The 20,527-nt window shown below is 32.7% G+C and overlaps 2 protein-coding genes across 2 annotated transcripts; both read right to left on the bottom strand.

Annotated features, from left to right (window-relative positions):
• Window positions 1-2,089: 2,089 nt before the first annotated feature.
• LOC111881449 (cysteine-rich receptor-like protein kinase 43) lies at window positions 2,090-4,971 on the bottom strand. Its single transcript, XM_023877843.3, has 6 exons — window positions 4,754-4,971; window positions 4,491-4,621; window positions 4,012-4,219; window positions 3,617-3,851; window positions 2,832-2,982; window positions 2,090-2,736 (listed from the first exon to the last, which is right to left on the bottom strand). Exons 1-6 carry the CDS (start codon window positions 4,812-4,814, stop codon window positions 2,302-2,304), a joined length of 1,221 nt encoding a protein of 406 aa, XP_023733611.1. The 5' UTR covers window positions 4,815-4,971; the 3' UTR covers window positions 2,090-2,301.
• A 12,531-nt stretch (window positions 4,972-17,502) lies between these two features.
• Window positions 17,503-19,176, bottom strand: LOC111881445 (uncharacterized). Its single transcript, XM_023877839.1, has 2 exons — window positions 18,297-19,176; window positions 17,503-17,543 (listed from the first exon to the last, which is right to left on the bottom strand). The coding sequence occupies exons 1-2, from the start codon at window positions 19,174-19,176 to the stop codon at window positions 17,503-17,505; spliced, it is 921 nt and encodes a 306-aa protein (XP_023733607.1).
• Window positions 19,177-20,527: the final 1,351 nt, after the last annotated feature.

Genomic DNA, 20,527 nt, shown 5'->3' with positions numbered 1-20,527 from the left:
CTTAAATCTATTTTAGAAAATAGTAAGGTTTGTAATATATATATATATATATATATATATATATATATATATATATATATATACACACACACACACACACACTAAGAGTGTTCGCGGTACGGTTTGGTATGACTTAGAGTTGAAACTAAAAACCGCACCGCACCGCACATGCAGTTTGATTTTTTTGAAACTGCACCGCTAAAACTTTAAACCACATTATGCGGTTTGTGTACTGTTTGATAAGCTATTCCAATTTATAACTTTTGTTGTTAATCATTCCATTTAAACACTTTCAAAATTTATTAATTATATTGCATATCCTTTAAAAGGCATAGATATTACGAAAAAAAAAACCCATATAATGTATTGCTAGGTTGTTCTGACTTATATATATATATATATATATATATATATATATATATATATATATATATATATATATATATATATATATATATATATATATAATTTTTATTAATACGATGCGGTACAGTTTGAATCGTGGTTTGATTACTATAAACCGCAAACCGCACCGCCTAATGCGGTTTGACAAAATTACGAACCGCAAACCGCATCGCGAAATTCTAAACCGTATTATGCGGTATAGTTTCGTACGGTGTGGGCAGTTTATGCGGTTTTTTGCACACCCCTAATATATACCAAAGTAAAAAAGAGATTTGGAATACAATATGAAGTTTCTCAATTCAACCAGTTTAGCAAGAAGACGGTGTCAAATAATGATACAAAGGTGAATCGGTATGTTAAAGGACTAAGACGAAATTATCATATATTTGTAAGTAAAGTCACTACACTTCCCATTGCAATGCATAAGGCAAAAAAGATTGAATAGTCTTACGAAAAACAAGATAATGAAGAGCTAGAGAATCATATCAATAAATGCGAAAAACAAAGGAAATTCAGGAAATGAGAACCATTATGAAAATAGGAAAAAGAGAAATGAAGAAATAAATGGAGGTGAAAATTCAAGGACAATGACAATTGAAGACATCACTTGCTATAAGTGTAGAGAAAAGGGAAACTTTTTCAATGCGTGTTCCAATGAGAAAAAACTTCTCAACTGTCAAGAGTTTGGTCGTGTTGCATTTTGTCGGTTCCCAAATGTTCCTAGTTCCCAATTAAGAAGAGTAAATTTGATATTAGTCTTATTACATCAAACGATCACCAGAAGATATCATCTCTTGCTATTCTCTTCATCTCACATTTAAGGTTTGGAATACTCTCCAAATCTGAAAATGTATGATTTATTGTTACATCAGTTGTGTCTATATTAGATTCTAGTAATGATTCACTAACTTATCAACAACGCTCCTTGTGGTTTCTTGAATTGAAGCTTATATTTTCTTAGAAGCTTAGAAGCTCATGAACCCTAGATTTGTTTAACCTCTATGAAAAAAGATGTTGCGACTATTTCACAACTAAATATTACTAATGCCAGCTGCCACAAAGACATATTAGAAAAACTCTAACCAGACAACCTCAGTATCCAATCACAAGGAGTGGAAAGAACCCATAATCATACATATCCACATGTAGAAAATCTTATATATATATATATATATATATATATATATATATATATATATATATATATATATATATATATATATATATATATATATATATATATATATATATATATATATATATATATATATATATATATATATATATATATATATATATATATATATATATATATATATATATATATATATATATATATATATATATATACTACAAGGGTTAAACACAAAAATAGCAGGTATAAAAGTCACAAACTAGCAAACATAACATATAGATAAAATTACATAAATGGTCTCTATAGTTTATCTATGGTTACAAATTCAGTCTCTACTATGTGAAAATACCAAATTACCCTCACACTAAAACAAAAAAGACCATCCACACAAGTCTTGGAAACCATAAGGACCGTGTTTGTAAAAAAAATTAATTTTGTGATCTTTCACATCACCATTTATGCAATTTGCATGTATACAAACACAACTAGCAAAAGCAAAGAGCATCAACCATATTACCATAATATACATATACATACACATCCTATGACGCAGTTGAGTTTGCTTAAATAATTGAAACATAATCAAAGTAATCTTAACAGATTTGAATCCGAACTTTAATCCGTATATACATAAATCTCAAAACTTTTCTCAACATCACATCCTCCTTCCTAAAATTTACATTTAATCACTTCTATACAAAAAAAAAAAAAAAAAAAAAGACAAACTCCAACAATCTAATCTACAACAATAAAACCAATCTTTAACCTTCCATAGGTCGTTTTCCATAAGGATCCAATACAGAATTCACAAATCTTGAATCAGTTTGAGTAGGATTTGAAGTTGACGCCACATTCCCCCAAGTGCTAGCGGCACCCGCGGCGGCAGTGGTGGTGGTGGTGGTGGTGGACTTAGAAGAACGAGAATTTGTGGCGGTGGAAGAAGATGAAGCAGAGTATCTTTGTGGTCTTCTATCCATTGTCCCATGGTATCCAGGTTTTGTAGGTTCATCAAGAACACCCGATTTCTTGGATAACATCACCACCACATGGCGCATGGTGGGCCGTAGTTTAGGGTCAGATTGAGTGCATAGTAGTCCGATGCGTGTACATGTTGCCACCTGGTCAGGGTCTGCTGACGTGGCAAGTGTTGAATCCATAATTTCCATGCCTTTGCCCTTCTCGTAGAGCTTATATGCCTACAAGAATCTTGAATTTTAAGCCACAAATCAAGAATTTATCCTAGTTGATTTTTGAAAACTTTTAAAACAATATAAGATAAATAAATACTTACCCAATCAAGTAGATTTTGGCATTCGGGATCTAGATTGAATGTAGAATTTTTTTGACCACTAATGAGCTCTAGAACCACTACACCAAAACTATATACATCCGCCTTTATTGATAAATTACCATGCATCACATACTCTGGTGCCAAATATCCACTATATTCACAAAAAAGAAAAAAAAAAAAAAAAACGTTACACCTTGTTTGGTTAGCATAAAATAAAAAGAACAAATTATATAGATTATACTGTGTTTGGCATGTATTAGACCATGACTAAAAATTTAAAGTTTTTCTACTTTTAATATGTGAGTATGTGACCCTTTATAATAATATAAGAAGTAACAAAAATGACAAAAAAAAAAAAGTGGTTACGTTAATAAATTAACCATCTTTTTCACCCTTTTGACCCTTTTAACTTTTTAACCACCTATTTAGCAATGGGCCCGATAATAGGCTACAAGAAAACTTAAAATACATTTTTTTTTACGAAATGCAATCATGCTTTAGTAAAAAACGATACATAATTATTTCGCAAAATATTGATTATTTTTTTTTTCAAAATTTTAAGGTTTTTGACGGTGGAGAACATTGAAAAAGCAATTTTATAATTTGCAAAATCGCAAAATTGATGCATGGTAATTTATCACTTTGTTAAATGGACCACACCATTTTTGTCATTTTTGTCGTTAATCAAACTTATTATATATGTACTTAAAACATAAAAACATGTTTTTGATTAAAGAATCCAAAAAGACATAAACTTTATTAAATTAAAAATGTTAAAAACATACTTGGTTCCAGCTACACGAGTGTTAACATGAGTTTTATCTTCAGGGTATAATCTTGCCATTCCAAAATCAGCAATTTTTGGTCTCCATTTTTCATTTAATAAAATATTGCTAGCCTTTATATCTCTATGAATGATGCGATCATGTGAGTCTTCATGAAGATAAAGCAATCCTTGTGCTACACCATTAATTATGGAATATCTTCGCTTCCAATCGAGTACATCTCTCTTTGCTGATTCTAAAACGATAAAAATCAAAATATGAAAATACCATTAAAATAAATACTTATCGTTTTCAAAATAAGAGAAAATTTATCGATAATTTTCAATCAAATGATAACAAATTTCTTATTTAAGACACATGTAAATGATATAAAATTAAAGGAGAAGAGAACATACTGAAAAGAAGCTTGTCGAGGCTCTCATTAGCTACGTATTCATACACCAAAAGCTTTTCAGGAAATGCACAATATCCCAATAAGCTTACAACATTTCTATGTTGTATTCTTGCTAATAATTTGGCTTCATTTGTAAATTCCCTTTTTCCTTGTTTTGAGGTTTGCGAAAGTTTCTTAACAGCAATCTCCCTTCCATCATCCAACTTCCCCTACACATCCATACAACAAATTCATTACAATAATCAAAGATTTGATCATTTTGAAAATCTTAAAACCATTGAAGTTAGATTGAAATTACCAAATTGAATCGATAAGAATCCCTAACTCACTATAATAATTATAGATCGATTATCATCAAAGTCTCAATCGATCATTGAAGTTGAAGAGACACACGTTTGTTCGAAAGAAATTTCAAAATCGAGTGTTTATCTTCAGACTTCAAATTATGAATTCAATAAGTAATTAAGTGAAAGATCGAACCTTGAAAACAGGGCCAAAACCCCCTTGACCAAGCTTATGTTCGAAATTGTTTGTTGCGGAAATTAGGGTTTGAAATGTGAAAATCTTCTGTTCTTGAGGAGCACCAACCTTTTCTGGATATTCTTCTACACCTTCTCATTACCAATTACAAAACCCAGAAAAATTAGCAGACGAAAACACAAATTAATCAAAACCCTTTTGGGGAAACGCCTAAAAAATGCAAAATTTGATGCTGGTTTCAAATGGGTATTACGGAATTTTACCTTTGGCATCGGAGTGACAGGGTTTGGTGATTTCGCGAAAGCAGTTCTTGATCTTGATCATACTGTTTACTAATAACTATTGAATGAATAAATGAAATGAAAAAATAATTTGAGATTGTGTAGCTTTTTGATCTTTAAAGACTCAATTCTTTCCTATTAATTTAGTCGTTGACTTTCATAAATGCCAGCTCCTTTATAAGGGTGTTCAAGAATTGACGAATGATCAAAGTGAACACGTTAGACCTACTTGACTATTTCCACTGTTGTGGATGCTCACACGCCTAATTACGCCCATGGTTTTTCATATTGTGGTTTGTCTAAAAATAGAACTTTTAAGAAAACTAATATGTGCAAAAATATATTATATACTATTTATAGATTGAACATGTAACATCCCTAAATTTTATCTACCAAATTGTTCGATTATTTAAAAATCTAAGTTTAGTAGTATATTTTTGGTAAACTCACATCTCTATATGTCTATCTTGTTAGACATAATATGCGGATTGCATACCATTTGCATGGGGTTTGAATCTTCACTATTCCTAGAGGTTGTTTCATTGTTTGCACTCTTCATAGTTCACATTTCACAAGCCTCGACTCTTGAGCACATTGTAGGACTTCTTGAACTTAAGCCCAAAGGTCTTGTCTTGATAGTTGATAATATCTTCATAGATGATTTGTGTAAGGCCTTTGATTGTTCTACTTTTCTTTCTCAATAATACATTGTTTCTTTCATGTCATATGTGCTAATTTTTTTTTTCTACGAAGACAATATTTATTGTAATGGTCTAAGACAGATTTACCTTTATCATTCGATCTTAAAATATTACAAATGTAGTCCAAACCTACATGGGTAAACTATACTAAAAACTAGATGAGTATGGGAATTTTGTTCAATGTTACAAAAAGGTAAAAAGTAAAAAACCGTAAAATAGTCAAAGTATGTTAGTTCTAAATTTTGTTAAGGGATTTGATGATGACAGCCTATAATAATTATCCTAATGTAAAAACCAATAATCTATAAGTAACCAAATATGTATCAATATTGGATTTTGGTAACAAACATGAAACTCAAATCTTATTGTTTTACTAACATTTTTATGTGGTGTACAGATATTTAGTAAAATATATTTTGGATAACCCGACAAATGGGAGATTCACTTCGAGATTGGAATGCATTTGGACGTGCTTTCATAGGGACTTCGTTGAATAAGTGATCATGAAGATTGATAATGAATATTTTCATTCTAGTTAAAGATTTTTCAAGATTGAATATCATCTCCGGAAGCATGCCAAAGCATCATTATTCATACCACACATAATTCCATAAACTATTTATTGAAAATTTTAAGTATAGTTACTAATACAAAAATGGGAAATTGTTATAAAATCGTAATGGAAATTTTTTATATCAATTATCGAAGTTCATTATAATTTGTTATGATTTTTGGAAAAAGAAATATTTATGAGTGTTGTTAAGGTTTCACATTTTATTAATAAAATAGTGATTTTTATAAACGATAGAAGTTTTATAAAAGTTTGTCGGGAGTATTTTGGGAATAAGTTTTAACTGAATCCATGATCTTAAAAGTCAAAAGGCCCATTTTGGTGTAAAGATATCATCCAATTGCCTAAAAGTTACGTAGAAATACTGCCAAATGTGACGTAGTTTTATAGCTTTAACAAGACTGAATCATGTTAAATACGGTGTTCAAATACTGTTTTTTCGTAAGTTTATTATGTGTGTTTTATAGAAATTGTTTATTGTTTTTGTGAAGTTGTTTAACTTTGTTTTGTTGATTCCTAACAAATTGGAATCAAATCTATGGCTGAAGATGGTAAGTTAAGCTCAACAAATTTGAATATCATGATTTCGGATTCTAAATAATACAAATCCAAGACTATCTATACCAAGATTAATCCATTAGAAAATTGATATTTTAAAATCAAATAAAATATCTCTATCTCTATATAATAAATATAATAAAAAAAAAAAGTACCAAAGAGAATACGACAAAGAAAATCATATAAAATAAAAGGAAAGTGTCATCGTATCTTGTCAATTGTTATTATATAATAAATATCTCTATCTCTATATAGAATAAAACAATAGTATTTTTAAATAAGTATATTTTAAAAGTCTTAAAACCACGTCAGTTTTATGAGGTAAGAACGAAGAACATAAAACTGTCTCTTGCCAATTTCCATTTATGATTTATCTTATTTCACCATGCTGTGTTCTTTTTTGACTTTTTTTCCTATATCTTCATGTACATTAAAAAAAATCTGTTTTTTTTTTTCGTTGCTTTTGTCTTAAATTGAATACGTAATATTTTTGTCAAGATAAAACGGCAAAATCATCTTGTCATATTTCTGTGTTTCGTCATTTCATTAGATTTTTATTTTTTGAAAAAAAAAAGATATTTGATTAGATATTAAGGTTTATTGTGATTTCGGCTTCTCTAGTTAAATTTATTAAAATTAGTTTAGATATTTGATCATTAATTATCTATAGTAAAATATATGACAATTGAGTTTTAAACCAGGATAATGACTTGAGCAGTGTAAGATACTTTTTGAAATGTAACATTTAGTCTTTATTTTATTTTTTTTGTAAAATAAACTCTTATACTTTATTAATATGTACACATTAGATCATTTTCACCGGATTTTACAAGTTTTGCTGACGTGGAAGGGTTTATATTACAAAAAAAAGTACTAAATGTGTACATTTCAAAAAGTATCTTACCCTATCAAGTCATTTTCTCTTTCTTTTATTTTGTTGAAATGAAATACTCAGGTGGCATCCACATATCCACAACGAGATTTTTCCAACTTTTATTCATCATGAAAAATAGGAAGAACCCTGATCTCCGGCGACTCCTTTGTGTGTTCCTACACATCACTGGTAGCAATGAGGAATGATGACAAAAACAACAAGGTCGAAAGGGGAGGCAAGAGGAAGTAGAGACGGTAGTTGGCGGGGAGGAGCTGCTCTGGTAGCCCCCTCATCGATTCTTTCTTCTTTTTCTGGCAACATATCTTAAAGATGGAGGCAACGAGAGATAGATCGGAGAAACACAACAGGTAAAGGGTGTTTGGCTGTTGCTGTTCGACCGGAAGGAAGAGAGACGAGAAAAAGAAGGGTTGCCGCCCTTTTCTTGTTGTTGGAGGATCACCCACATCCGGTGACTAAGCTAATTAATTGCTATTTAGTGCTATTTGTGCTTCCATATCAGCAAAACCTGTAGAATCCGATGAAAATGACCTAATGTGTACATACTAATAAAGCATAAGGGTTTATTTTACAAAAAAAAAAGAATAAGGACTAAATGTATACAATTCAAAAAGTATCTTACCCTATCAAGTCATTTTTCCTAAAAAAAATATTTATATATGACCGGTATACCGTCACAAGGATTGCATCGTTACAAAAAATAAAGTATAAGAGTTTATTTTATAAAAAAAATAATAATAAATAAAGACTAAATATGTAAATTTCAAAAAGTATATTACCCTATCAAGGCATTATCCTTTTTAAATATATTAATATTTTTTTGTATTTTTTTCTCTAAACAACGGAAACACATGAAAATGGAATCTTTAAAGAATGAAATTCAACTGTATAATGACGTAATCCAAAAAAGTAAAAGGTGTTTTATGTTGAAATATCCATATATATAAGTCAATCAAATGTTAAAAATAATCAGTTCCAAGTTTAGCAATGGATGCACGCTTTCTTATATTATTATAAAAATAGTTGAAAAAAATAGTATATAAATGGTATATGTAGTTAGTCTCTATTATATATATATTTTATTATATTACTATAAGAATAATGACACTTGTCATAATTTTATTGGGTAGATACATTTGTAGAAAATAAAATGAAAGAGGTAATTTAATTTCTCTTTTAATTTTTTACTTGGTTCGTCTCTATTATTTTACCTCTATTTAATTTTTATTACCTTTTATTTTTCTATTATCTAATTTAAAATAACATGCCCCTTCATAAATTCTTTTTCCAACTTTATCTTTCCATCGATCGTTGTTTTTTTGTAAATAACGTTCATATACTAAACTTAAACACTTGAAACAAAGCCCAACCAAAATTGGACAAACTTAAAATAAGGAGAATAATATTTGAAACATAACCCAAATCATAACACTTTATCCAAAAATGTCATATTCGGAACTTAAATTTCTTTAAACCACCACAAAACACCTTCAATCGAATCTAGATGATGTAGTGGATACGCCGAGGAATGTAATTTTAAAGTAAATTACACGAATGGTCCCTATGGTTTTGGGTTATTTACGTGTTTGGTTCCTAATTTATTTTGTTAATTCGGAAGGTCTCTACTATTTGTTTTTGTTACATGCTCAGTCCCTGTCTTACCTAAAAAACTACTTTGCCCTTGAAGAATTAGGTTGTATTTGCGAGCCACAAATATACATTTAATTAATTATAAAAAATATACATCTAAATGTCTTTTATGTCATTTTATATATTTCAACTACCTTATCAATTAATTTTTACTAAATGTTATTTTTTATCGGTTAGTTTTTCAGTTAATATTTAGTTTTTCAACTATCAGTTAGAATGTCAAACATTATGATAAGTAACATCAAGAAGACGATGTATAATATGACTAACAAAAACACCCATTATCACACATTTAAGATAAACGTAAATACAGCTTAACACTTTAAACTTACTCTTTCGTAAAGTTAAAATTAAAGAATTGAAGGCTGTTTTTTTACCCATCATTTTAGACTTTTAGTAATTTATTGAATAACAATTAGATTCGAGATTCAAATTCAGAACAGCTGAATTATTCCGTTAATCCAGAGTCAGCCCAAACTTTCTCTATGAAAACTAAACTTGGGCCTATCGTCATCATAACATGTTATCGTATGTCAAAGTTGCGATGATCTTTTATGTTTAAATTAGAAGGGCTACCTTTTAAAAAATAGAAATTAAAATAACAAAATTTATATTATCGACGATTGGAAATGTACACCCAATTGAGTACATTGTACAATTATGTATAGCACTTTATGACTACTATATGAACTATTACTTAAGACAATCACTTGTTACTCATAATCTTTAATTGGTACATATTTGATTGGTGTCTTGTTTATAAAGATTACAACACACTTATCGCTTATTAAAAAAAACATTTATATAAATAGAAATCACGTATACAGTATACTGAAAAAAAAAGAAGATATTTTAACCAACACTAAAAAAAACCTTGAAATGGTTTTAGAAATACCCATAAAAGCACACTCTAAAATAAACTGCAACAAAACTATTAGTGCTAAAACCCCTTCAATGTTCAAACCAGATAAAACACAAACTATAAATGTAATTTCATCCTTTCGAATGTGTAGAATCAAAATTGGGGAAAACTCAGTTTGAACAAAACTCAAAAGCAAAATCACATACACGACAAGTCGACAACCAAAAAAACTTTCACTACAACCCAAAAAACCGAGCAACTAAATCCAAACCTAAATCCTCCACTGCCTTGAGTTTTTTGCATCTAGGAAAACCTAAACAAGTTTATCAATGTGATGGATTTTTCAAGAAAAAAAGAAAATGTTGAGGGTTTTTGCAAAAAAAATTAAAATAAAAAAAGTAGAGACTTTTTCTAAAAAAAATTATGTAAAACCAAAATATTATCGTAAACATGTAAAAAAAGCGAAAATGGGGGAAAAATCAAGGATTTCAATCTATCAAAAGCTAAAACATTTCCCTATTTTATTTATATTTAACTAATTATTGTGTGGATGTATGGTTGATTGTGAATCAATCAAAATTTAAAAAACAAATAAATAATCAAACAAATAAATGAGGGTAATTTAGTAATTTAATAATTTCTACAAATACACTTCTATAATTATGATAATTACTTTGACCTACCTTTATCCCTTTTTAAGACAATCAACAATCATTGTATTCTATCCCATTTAAAATTATCGATGATCGTCCCTAACCCTAGCTCTAAAACAGATAAATATACGTCTCCCCAAAATCACTAGATTAAATCCATCCCCCTCTTAGCCAGAGCTGCTTTTGTTGCCGCTGTCTTCCCCTTCAACTCTTCATCCCCGTCATCCAACAACACAGAACCTAGAAGCCACTTAATGACGGAGGGAGAGGTACTACAGACGGAGAGTTCCATCAACCAACGCCCAAAGAAGATCGCCACTACCATCGTTTGCTGTTGTCGCCGATCTCCACCTGTCATTCGCTGTTATGGTCGTCAGTAAAACATCTCCACCCTCAATCGGCGTCCGATTCACTAAATTCGTCCTAATCGGCGACGGAAGAGGGATCATTAGGAGACTCATCGAGGAGGAAGTTAAAGGTTTCTATAATCTCTTCGTTCCTTAATGTTGCTCTTGCACCTGGATCCGAAGCACATACTAGATTATCTTCATATCTCCCAAAGTTTAGCTTCTCTGCTATGTATCATGAAAGACAACTTTTTTTTATACTATTTAGCTGTTTAGTGTTCATGAAGTACAAAATGTTGAATGAAAACAAACCTTTTATATATTGAATAGTTGAGAGAACAGAGTTGGACATTTATGTTCTTAATTTCCCCGACTATGCAATGCCTTGTGATTTTGAAGATAAACTCATAGATGATTAGGGTACAAATTTACAAATCATCAACTATAGAGTAGATACAAATTTCTGGATGAACATTTAGACACACAATCAATTGTATCTCATTTTATCTCATGTATGACAATCAGAGTTTCTAGATATATAAGGAATGAAATAAACTAAAATTGAATTAAGAATAAATTTTGATAAATCTCAGTTTAATTCAATTGCTTGATGATTTATTTGTTCTCTAAAGGATGATGAGAATGACATGGAAGTTGACACTGCATCATCTGCAACTCAAACCACCGTGAAGCATTCCCCAGAGCTTGAAATCTATTGTTACTTGCTTGTCTTAATCTTTTTAATTGATCAAAAAAATACAACAAGGCCGACATCTTTAACTTTCCTATTTTACCCTTCCAAGTTCTACATAAATCTCTATAGCCAACTAACTAACATCACTTAGTATACTTAATTACATGAAGGCCAAGTCTTGTGTGACATCCCCTATTTTCACGGACAAAAAAGACCGATTTGTTTATGCTTTATTTGAAAATCAGAGTGTATTTTTAAAGAAATATATTGCGGAATTTGTTCCCAGAAAAACATAATAAATATATTATCAAAGGATTTTCAAAGAAATATATTTTGTTCATATCTGAACTTTAGGATGTCATCGTCAATACTGAAACATAAGCATAAACAGACCTTACATTTATTTACACTAGTGATCTACATCTTCTTTAAATCTGTCAGTGTAAAGTAGCTTCGTATCGATACCTGTGATACAAATAGACTGAGTGGGTCAGGTTGGGAAACCTGGTGAGTACATAGGGTTTTCAACCCACAATAATATAATTATTATGTTTAATCATCAAACAATCAACACAATTACCCATCCCCATTATCTTCTTTATTCCTTAAGAATCTACCCTAAGAATCATTTATCATTCAATTTTTCATTCCTAAGGATTCTCCTAAGGAATAGGCACGAAGTCCATCGTTGCTTATGGCACAACTGCCAATGTTATCTATTAGGCACAACTGTCAATATTATCATTTAGGCACAACTACTAGGATTATGACATTCTCTATTAGGCGCATCTGCCGATATTATCCTTTAGGCATAACTGCCAAGTTTATGATATTCTCTATTTGGCGTAGCTGCCGATATTATCCTTTAGGCGCAACTGCCAGGATATTTAGAGTACATCTGCTAAACACGTTAATCAAAAACACTTACAGGTTATGGCGCAACTGCTAATATTCATCTATATCATCTTTCATCCCTCATTATTTATCTACCCACGTTCTACCAAACATATTCGTAGATATAAAATATATATATACAGTTTAAATCATTTAAACATGTATAAATCATTCATCCAACATAGATATCATGAACACAAATAATATGCACACATAACACGTAATTTATATCAAATACTTAATATCTATGTCACTATGCGTAAGATGAAAGTAATTATGCATGCACTTTAGTAGTGTGATTGGATAGAATATAACTAGAAACAGTCAGTGGTTCGTGATCGTCGGGCTCGGGAAGGGAAACGGCCTTCGGAAAACGAGAGAAAATGAAAGTAGAAAGTGTAATGAAGCCTAGGGTTGAAATGGCTATATATAGGATGATTTGGGCTCTCTCACGTCGTGATCCACACATGCTCACGTCGTGAGCCATGCCTGATCACCCCGTTAACTTTCCACTTGCGTTTATAGCTCCGAAATGTGTCCGGATGACTTCTCACACCGTGAGAATGATATGCTCACGTCGTGAGCTTCCAAGAGTCATCCCTTAGACTTCCTAGGTATTTTTCTAGGCTCGATTAGTATCCGTTTGACTCCTCACGTCGTAAATTTCTATGCTCACGTCGTGAGCTCAGTCAAATTAGGGTTTCTGACACGTGTCATGCTTTTACACGGTTGTATCTTTGGAAGGTCGTAACTTTTGCATACGAGCTCTTTTTTTGACGTTCTTTATATCCACGCGTAGGTGGAGACGTACTCTACAACTTGTATTTAGATCATTAAGGCTAAAAAGTACTTTATTGTAAACTCACCTTTTACGATTCCCGGTGTCGTGCCCGTTTTGTCGCGAAACTTCGACAGGTCATTACTTCTTCGTTATAACTCAGATTTTGGCGTTCTTTATATGTACGGAAACCTTGTGACATATACTACAACTTAGTTAAGATTATTTATTCTGAATAACCATCTATCAAAAAGTCATTCTTGACACTTATCATCTCTAAATTGACTAGCCCGAATCTGCGGGCGTTACATCTTGTTTCTCAGCAAGCATTACCCATCTAAAAAACCTGAACAGAAGAACAATTGATGTTCTTGCATCCAGCCTCTACTTCTATTACTCTGTCAGCTATGAACTCACTGGCGATCTATCTGAAATCAGAGGGAAATATTGTAATTTTTTTTCATAATCAGTTGTATGTTGTTGATTAAAATCATGACATTTATTTATTTATTTTTCCAATAATCTCCTTTCTTTGCACCATGTTGCTACATTGCGCCATGATGAGTTGGGCCAAGAAACTCTCCTTTCACATAATGATAAGGTTAAGTAAAACTTCTTTGGTAATTCCAACATAATGTATACGGTAATTGAATCTTGAATTCCAATTTTGTTGAAATGGAATCACGAATTTCAATTCTTTTGGAATGGAATATGAATATTTTCTCACTGATTTATGCATGTTCTACAAAATCTTGGTTTGGTTTTGGTGCAATTCACAAGTCCGCATATTTTTCCAAAGGAATTTAGTTTTTTATTTTTCATTTGCTAATGCATTATTGGATTCTAAACTACAATTAGATTTATTTTCACAAAAGTTGATGCTTGAAGAACGGACCATAAAATTGAAAGTGATTTTTAGCAACATTATTCTTTTAAAATGTATTAGTGTCTTTGTTACATTTTGATGTTTTCTTTCATGATTTGAATTTTTTTTAGTTTTATTCTTTAACAATAAATGTAATTCTTAGCAACTGTTACTTGTATTCTATAAGAATTAATGTAATTTTTGTTTTTATTTTTCAATTGTTGGTTTAAGAATTTGTTATGCCACAAGAAGTTTTTAAAGTCATGATCAAGAAATAAATTTAACAATATTTTTATTATTTTATGGTTCAAAAATATTTTTATTTTTGAATATACACATAAACATATTCTGTCAGAACGTCTAAAGAATTATAATTCGTAATTAAATTAGATTGTATTCTTCAATTATATTTAATTCAATACTATGTATTAATCACTTTATTAAAATAAGTAAAATGATTGGCCCACAATTATTCCTATATCCACACAATAATTAGTTAAAATAGAATAATCTAAGAATATATATATATATATATATATATATATATATATATATATATATATATATATATATATATATATCGTCATCGTAACATGTTATCGTATGTCAAAGTTGCAATGATCTTTTATGTTGAAATTTGAAGGGCTACCTTTTCAAAAATAGAAATTAAATTAACAAAATTTATTTTATCGATGATCGGAAAAGTACACCCAATTGAGCACATGGTACAATTATTTATACCACTTTATGACTTCTCGTCATGGAAGATATGAATTATTTGTCAGTTATTTACTTTTTTTTTTGAAACAGCAAATATATTAAAAAACTGGAGCCTTCACCTAGCAAGGAACTAGATGAAGGACCAAACAATACAAAACAAATTGAAAATTACAAATCAGAAAACGGAGAGATTAACCACTCCTCCCAATTTCAAATACTATTCTTACTTCTATGCTCCAACCAGTAAAAAACCATTAACTTTATGCAATCGATACCATAAGATGGTGAAGTCCCCTCCATTTGGAATAGGCGTTTATTTCTGAATCTCCATGAATTCCACAGCAAACCATAGCAGATCACCACCAGCCTTTCCTTTTTCTTTTTGCAGTTCCATCTTGTGCTAGCCAATTGAAGAAGATCATAAGAATTCTTCAAAGAGTCCTGAACATGTGATAATCCACACCAACCCAATATATTATTCCTGATCATAGTCGCAAATGGACAGTTCATAAGAACGTGTTCTGAACATTCAACCGCCCCAATACACGAACAACACAGCAAGGAATTTACTGCAATACCTCTTTTGTCTAACGCCACAGTGGTTGGAATTCTAGCTTGTACTGCCCTCCAAATAAAACATGTCACCTTAATGGGTACCACCTTACACCAAAGAACCACAGAAGTCTCAGGGATGTAGACCTGCGAAACATCCACAATCTTTCTGAGACAGCTGACCGAGTAACTGCCATCACCTGATAATTTGCAACTCCAGTGGTCTAGTCCCGTTCCGAGGCGAATATCAATAATATCCCTAGTTAGGGCAGAGACCGTAGAGTCTAAACCCAGATCACCCGGTCTAGACTTCCAACTCCATACATGGTTCGAATCCACAATTCTTTCGGACACCTTACATCTTTTCTTTGTTTCTAGTTCAAATAGGGTAGGGTATTTAGTCTTAAGATTCTCGGACCCCAACCATTGATCTTACCAGAAGAGTGTTTGTTGCCCCGACTCCAGCACAACATTGAATATGTCATGGACATCTAACCCATACTCTAATAATGCATGTTTAATTCTGCAAATATTATTCCAAACCCCAACACACGATTGATTAGATAAGTATGCACCGGGTTTATTCCATAAGTTATGTATTCCGGAGATCACTCGGGCCCAAAGGGAATGGCTATCATTCTTTAGTCGCCACCACCATTTTACTAGTAGCCCAATGTTTAAGGCTTTTATGGAACCCACACCAATACCCCCATTACTTTTGGCAACCAGCACCTTCTCCCAACTGACCCAGTGGATTTTCTTACTCCCATCACAACCACCCCAAAGAAAGGACCGCCGAATCTTCTCCAATTCCTCTAAAACTCCCACTGGGGATTTGAACAGCGAGAGATAGTAGGTAGGCAGGTTACCGAGGACTGACTTTAGTAAGGTTAGCCTGCCACCAAAAGACAGTGATTTAGACTTCCACACGGAGAGTTTGGAGTGAAAATTTTTAATTATCGGCTTCCAGTTTTTGATTATATTCATGTTAGCACCGACTGGAACACCTAAATAATCGAACGAGAGGGCACCCGTAGCACAGCCCAGTAAGTTAGCCCAGTGAACAGTTTCAGACGCAGAGACTCCAATACTAAAAACTTTCAATTTATGATAGTTCACTTTAAGGCCCGACGAAATATGGAAGCATCTCAAGATACGAGCCAGGTTTTTAAGATTACTCCGGGACCACTCACCCAAGAACAACGCATCGTCAGCGTATAATAGGTGAGATAAGATCGGACCATTACTTGGGATCGGGACACCTTTAAAGAGGCCTTTATCGCACGCCGTTTAGAGGGCTACACTCAAACCCTCCATAGCAATAATAAAGAGATATGGAGAGAGAGGATCACCTTGGCGAACCCCCCGAAATATAGGGAATTCCTTCGTCGGGGAACCGTTAATGAGCACAGAGGCCCTCGACGAACTCAAACAACCACGAATCCACATCCGCCATTTATTACCAAATCCCATCTGCTCAAGAATTGAGTCAAGATATTGCCAATTCACTGAGTCAAAGGCCTTATCAAAGTCGACCTTAAAGAGTAGGAGTTTTTTACGAGCCCTCTTCACCCATGAACAGACTTCATTGATTATGAGGGGACCATCAAGAATACATCGCCCTTCTACATATGCAGACTGCTCTACACCAATTAATTTCCCAATAACTGTCTTTAGCCGATTAGAGAGTATTTTGCTAATGATCTTACTCAAGCATCCCATTAGACTAATAGGGCGGAAGTCATTCAAGGATAAGGGGTCTTTGGTTTTGGGAGCCAGTGCAATGAATGATGAATTACATCCCCTAGCAAACGAACCACACCTTTCAAAGTGATTTACAAAGTTCATCACATCGCCCTTGATAATGTCCCAATATTTTTTAAGGAACTTGAATGTGAAGCCATCAAGGCCTGGTGCTTTTTCACTTCCACAGTCCCAAATCGCAGCCTTCACCTCATCTAGACTAATGGGGGATTCTACTCTAATGGCTTTCATCATTGAGATTGACTTGAACTGTGGGTTAATAAGTTTGGGCCTGGAAACATGATTTTCAGAGAACTTGTTAAAGTAAAATCTGAATACTTCCGCTTTGATCTCATTAACATCAGTTGACCAGCGCCCATTAATCATGAGACCGTGAAGAAGATTCCTTCTATTTCTGTTGTTGATGTAACAATGAAAGAACTTACTATTCTCATCCCCGTTAATGATCCATTTAACTCTTGCCTTTTGTTTCAGGTCCAAGGTTTTAAGACGTTCCCACTAGGGGTGCAAACGAGCCAAGCTACTCGTGAGTTACTCGGGATCGGATCGATAAAAGCTCGACTCAAAACCAATTTTAAATGAGCCCGAGCCGAGCTCGAGCTTAATATTAAGCTCGTTTATTAAACGGGCTCGAGCTCGAGCTTATGTCACTAAGCTCGATTAGGCTCGCGAGCCTAAACGAGCCTTTATATAAAATAATTTATTATTATTATTTATATTAAAATAAAAACATATTTCGGGATTAGGGATTTAGGGTATTAGTAAATGAGCTTCTTAACGAGCTCGAGCCGAGCTTAAGCTTATTTAGGCACGTCAGACAAAAAACGAGCCGAGCCCGAGCCCAAATTGAGCTTGTATAATTATTTACGAGCTCGAGCCAAGCTCAGTACAAGAAGCTCGAATCGAGCCGAGCTCGAGCTCGAGCCTTACATAACTTAAACGAGCCCGAGCCGAGCCTGACCAGGCTCGGGCTCGGCTCGGCTCGTTTGCACCCCTAGTTCCCACTCCTCAATTTTTTTGATACCTGTGTTCCAGACATCTAATTCAGCAGTAGAAAGTGGTCTGGTCTCCGCAATTTTCACTAGGTTGTTAACCACAGACATAGTATCATTGTACACCTTTTTTTCCGTAAGACTCGCAACTCTCCTCCACCTTTTAATAGAGTCCTTCAAGTATCTAAGTTTGGCAGCCAAGTACGCATCAGGAGACCCGTATCCAACAAATTGGTCCCAAGTGTCCTTTACAATTTGATCAAAACCATCCATTAGGAGCCAGGAATTAAATAGCTTGAACGGGATCGGTCCAAAATCTGACTCGGTAGAGGTTAGGGTAATAGGACTATGATCTGAAAGCTCCCGAGGGAAAGCTGTTACAACACTGAGGGGAAAAGATGATAAAAATTTTGGACAAACCAGAAATTTGTCCAGCTTACTGAGTTTGGCATCTGCACGGCTCATAAAAGTGAATTTCTCGCCACCCATGGTAAAGTCCTTTAAGTTAGCACTCTGAATGAAACAATTGAATTCCCGAGCACTATAGGGACAAAAATGAGAGTTACATCTTTCACCCGCATTTCTCACAACATTAAAGTCTCCAAATACAACCCACATGCCAGCTCTATCGTTGATTATTTTGAGTAGTTCACTCCAAACCTTCTTTTTTTCGGATGAAGACTGGGCACCATAAACGTTAATTGTATTTAAATTACTCTCAAAGTTCTTACACTTACCAGATACTATTAGAAAGTGACGATTTTTTATAACTTCTGATTTTTGGAAGCAAGTGGTGTCCCATATGGAGATAAGACCACCAGAACGCCCGGTGGAATCGACGCCAGCATAATCGAAATTGTTAGAGTCCCAACACCCATTTACGTCAATATTAGAGAAATCTAACATCTGCATTTCTTGTAGACCCACGAAGGTTGCTTTATGTTTGATCTTCAATCGTCTTACCCAACCTACTTTCGCATCCTCACCCTGTCTCGATGCAAAAAATTATAGGGTTTTCTATAAGCATCTCATCCTTTTCCAATTTCATCCCTATTTGATTTTTTGTTGTTTTTAATTCTTTTTTTTCCTATTTTGTTTTTTTTGTTGTTCTTATTTCTTTTTTAATTTAGTTAGCGACATTAGCTTCCAACCAAATACTAGTGTACATCTTGATTTAATCGAACAAGTGAAAATCTTACCACATCAAATACCTTCCCAAAATAGTCAAATTACTATTACCTAACTTTTTTAACAAACGCTCCAAAACTCCAAGTTGATTCCTTTGGATTATTAGTGATTTACAAATTGAACTATTGAAGACTGTGAATAGCCTTGATAAAAAAAACACCCAAAGAGCATTAGACTAGAAAAAAAAAAATCATCAACGCCATTTGTAATGCAACATTTGGTTGAAAGCATAATGGACTTTGTAAACTTTCCAACAAAATAATGACCATTTCCAGAGTTCGATATAGTGACAAGTAGTATATACCGAGGCTTCCCAATACAACTTTTAATAGGGTAATTCTTCCTCCGATCGAAAGTGACTTAACTTTCTAATTAGAAATTTCATAAGTAACTTGTGGGTGATTGATTTCCATCCTTTTACATTGACATCTTACTTCTCATCAAATATCCTAGATATATAAAAGGTATCCAAGATGTCCAAAACCTAATAATAGATGCTATTTATTTTACTTTAAATCCGACCCACAACCCCATTATTATTATTATTATTATTATTATTTTTTTTTTTTTTTTTTGTCAAATTAATATGAGTCGTGAGGCTAAGCAAAAACACCTTAGAACGTGAAGAATACTTCTTTCATTTTTTGCTACTTGTCCCAAGGAACATCTTATCATCCGCGAAAAGGAAATGTGAAAAATACTAGCCCTTCATTACTCATTTTATCTTTGAGATTTTTCTATTATAGTCTCTTAAAACGTGACATAAAAACCTTCCATAATAATTTAAAAGGAGATATAAAGCAATTCACTAACATAATCCACGATTAATATCATATTTCAAAAGTCAGGGGACCATTCACTAAAATCGAAGCCATAGACGAGCCACATAATCTTCATTTTTCTCCAAATCTCATCATACTTAGCACTCCACCCAAGTAATCCCACCTCAATAAAATTATATATTTTCTCCAAAATCCACTTTAAATACCATAAAGTATTTGACGATCTTTGATAAAACCATATTGTTTGATAAAACCATATTGTTTGATAGTAACCATCTTCCTAATAACCTTTG

The sequence above is a fragment of the Lactuca sativa genome, chromosome 8, assembly GCF_002870075.4.
Source record: "Lactuca sativa cultivar Salinas chromosome 8, Lsat_Salinas_v11, whole genome shotgun sequence".
Classification (NCBI taxonomy): domain Eukaryota; kingdom Viridiplantae; phylum Streptophyta; class Magnoliopsida; order Asterales; family Asteraceae; genus Lactuca; species Lactuca sativa.
This window is presented reverse-complemented; position numbering and strand designations above follow the sequence as displayed.

What these genes read in the sequence shown, in the direction of transcription:
- LOC111881449 (XM_023877843.3), bottom strand. Translation starts at nt 4,814, where the DNA reads ATGATCAAGATCAAGAACTGCTTTCGCGAAATCACCAAACCCTGTCAC. An exon ending in GTTTTGGCCCTGTTTTCAAG is followed by an intron (nt 4,220 to 4,490) that starts GTTCGATCTTTC and finishes ATGGATGTGTAG; the next exon opens with GGGAAGTTGGATGATGGAAG. An exon ending in ACTCGTGTAGCTGGAACCAA is followed by an intron (nt 2,983 to 3,616) that starts GTATGTTTTTAA and finishes TTGTGAATATAG; the next exon opens with TGGATATTTGGCACCAGAGT.
- LOC111881445 (XM_023877839.1), bottom strand. Translation starts at nt 19,176, where the DNA reads ATGCAGATGTTAGATTTCTCTAATATTGACGTAAATGGGTGTTGGGAC. An exon ending in ATTAGATGTCTGGAACACAG is followed by an intron (nt 17,544 to 18,296) that starts GTATCAAAAAAA and finishes TCATGTTTCCAG; the next exon opens with GCCCAAACTTATTAACCCAC.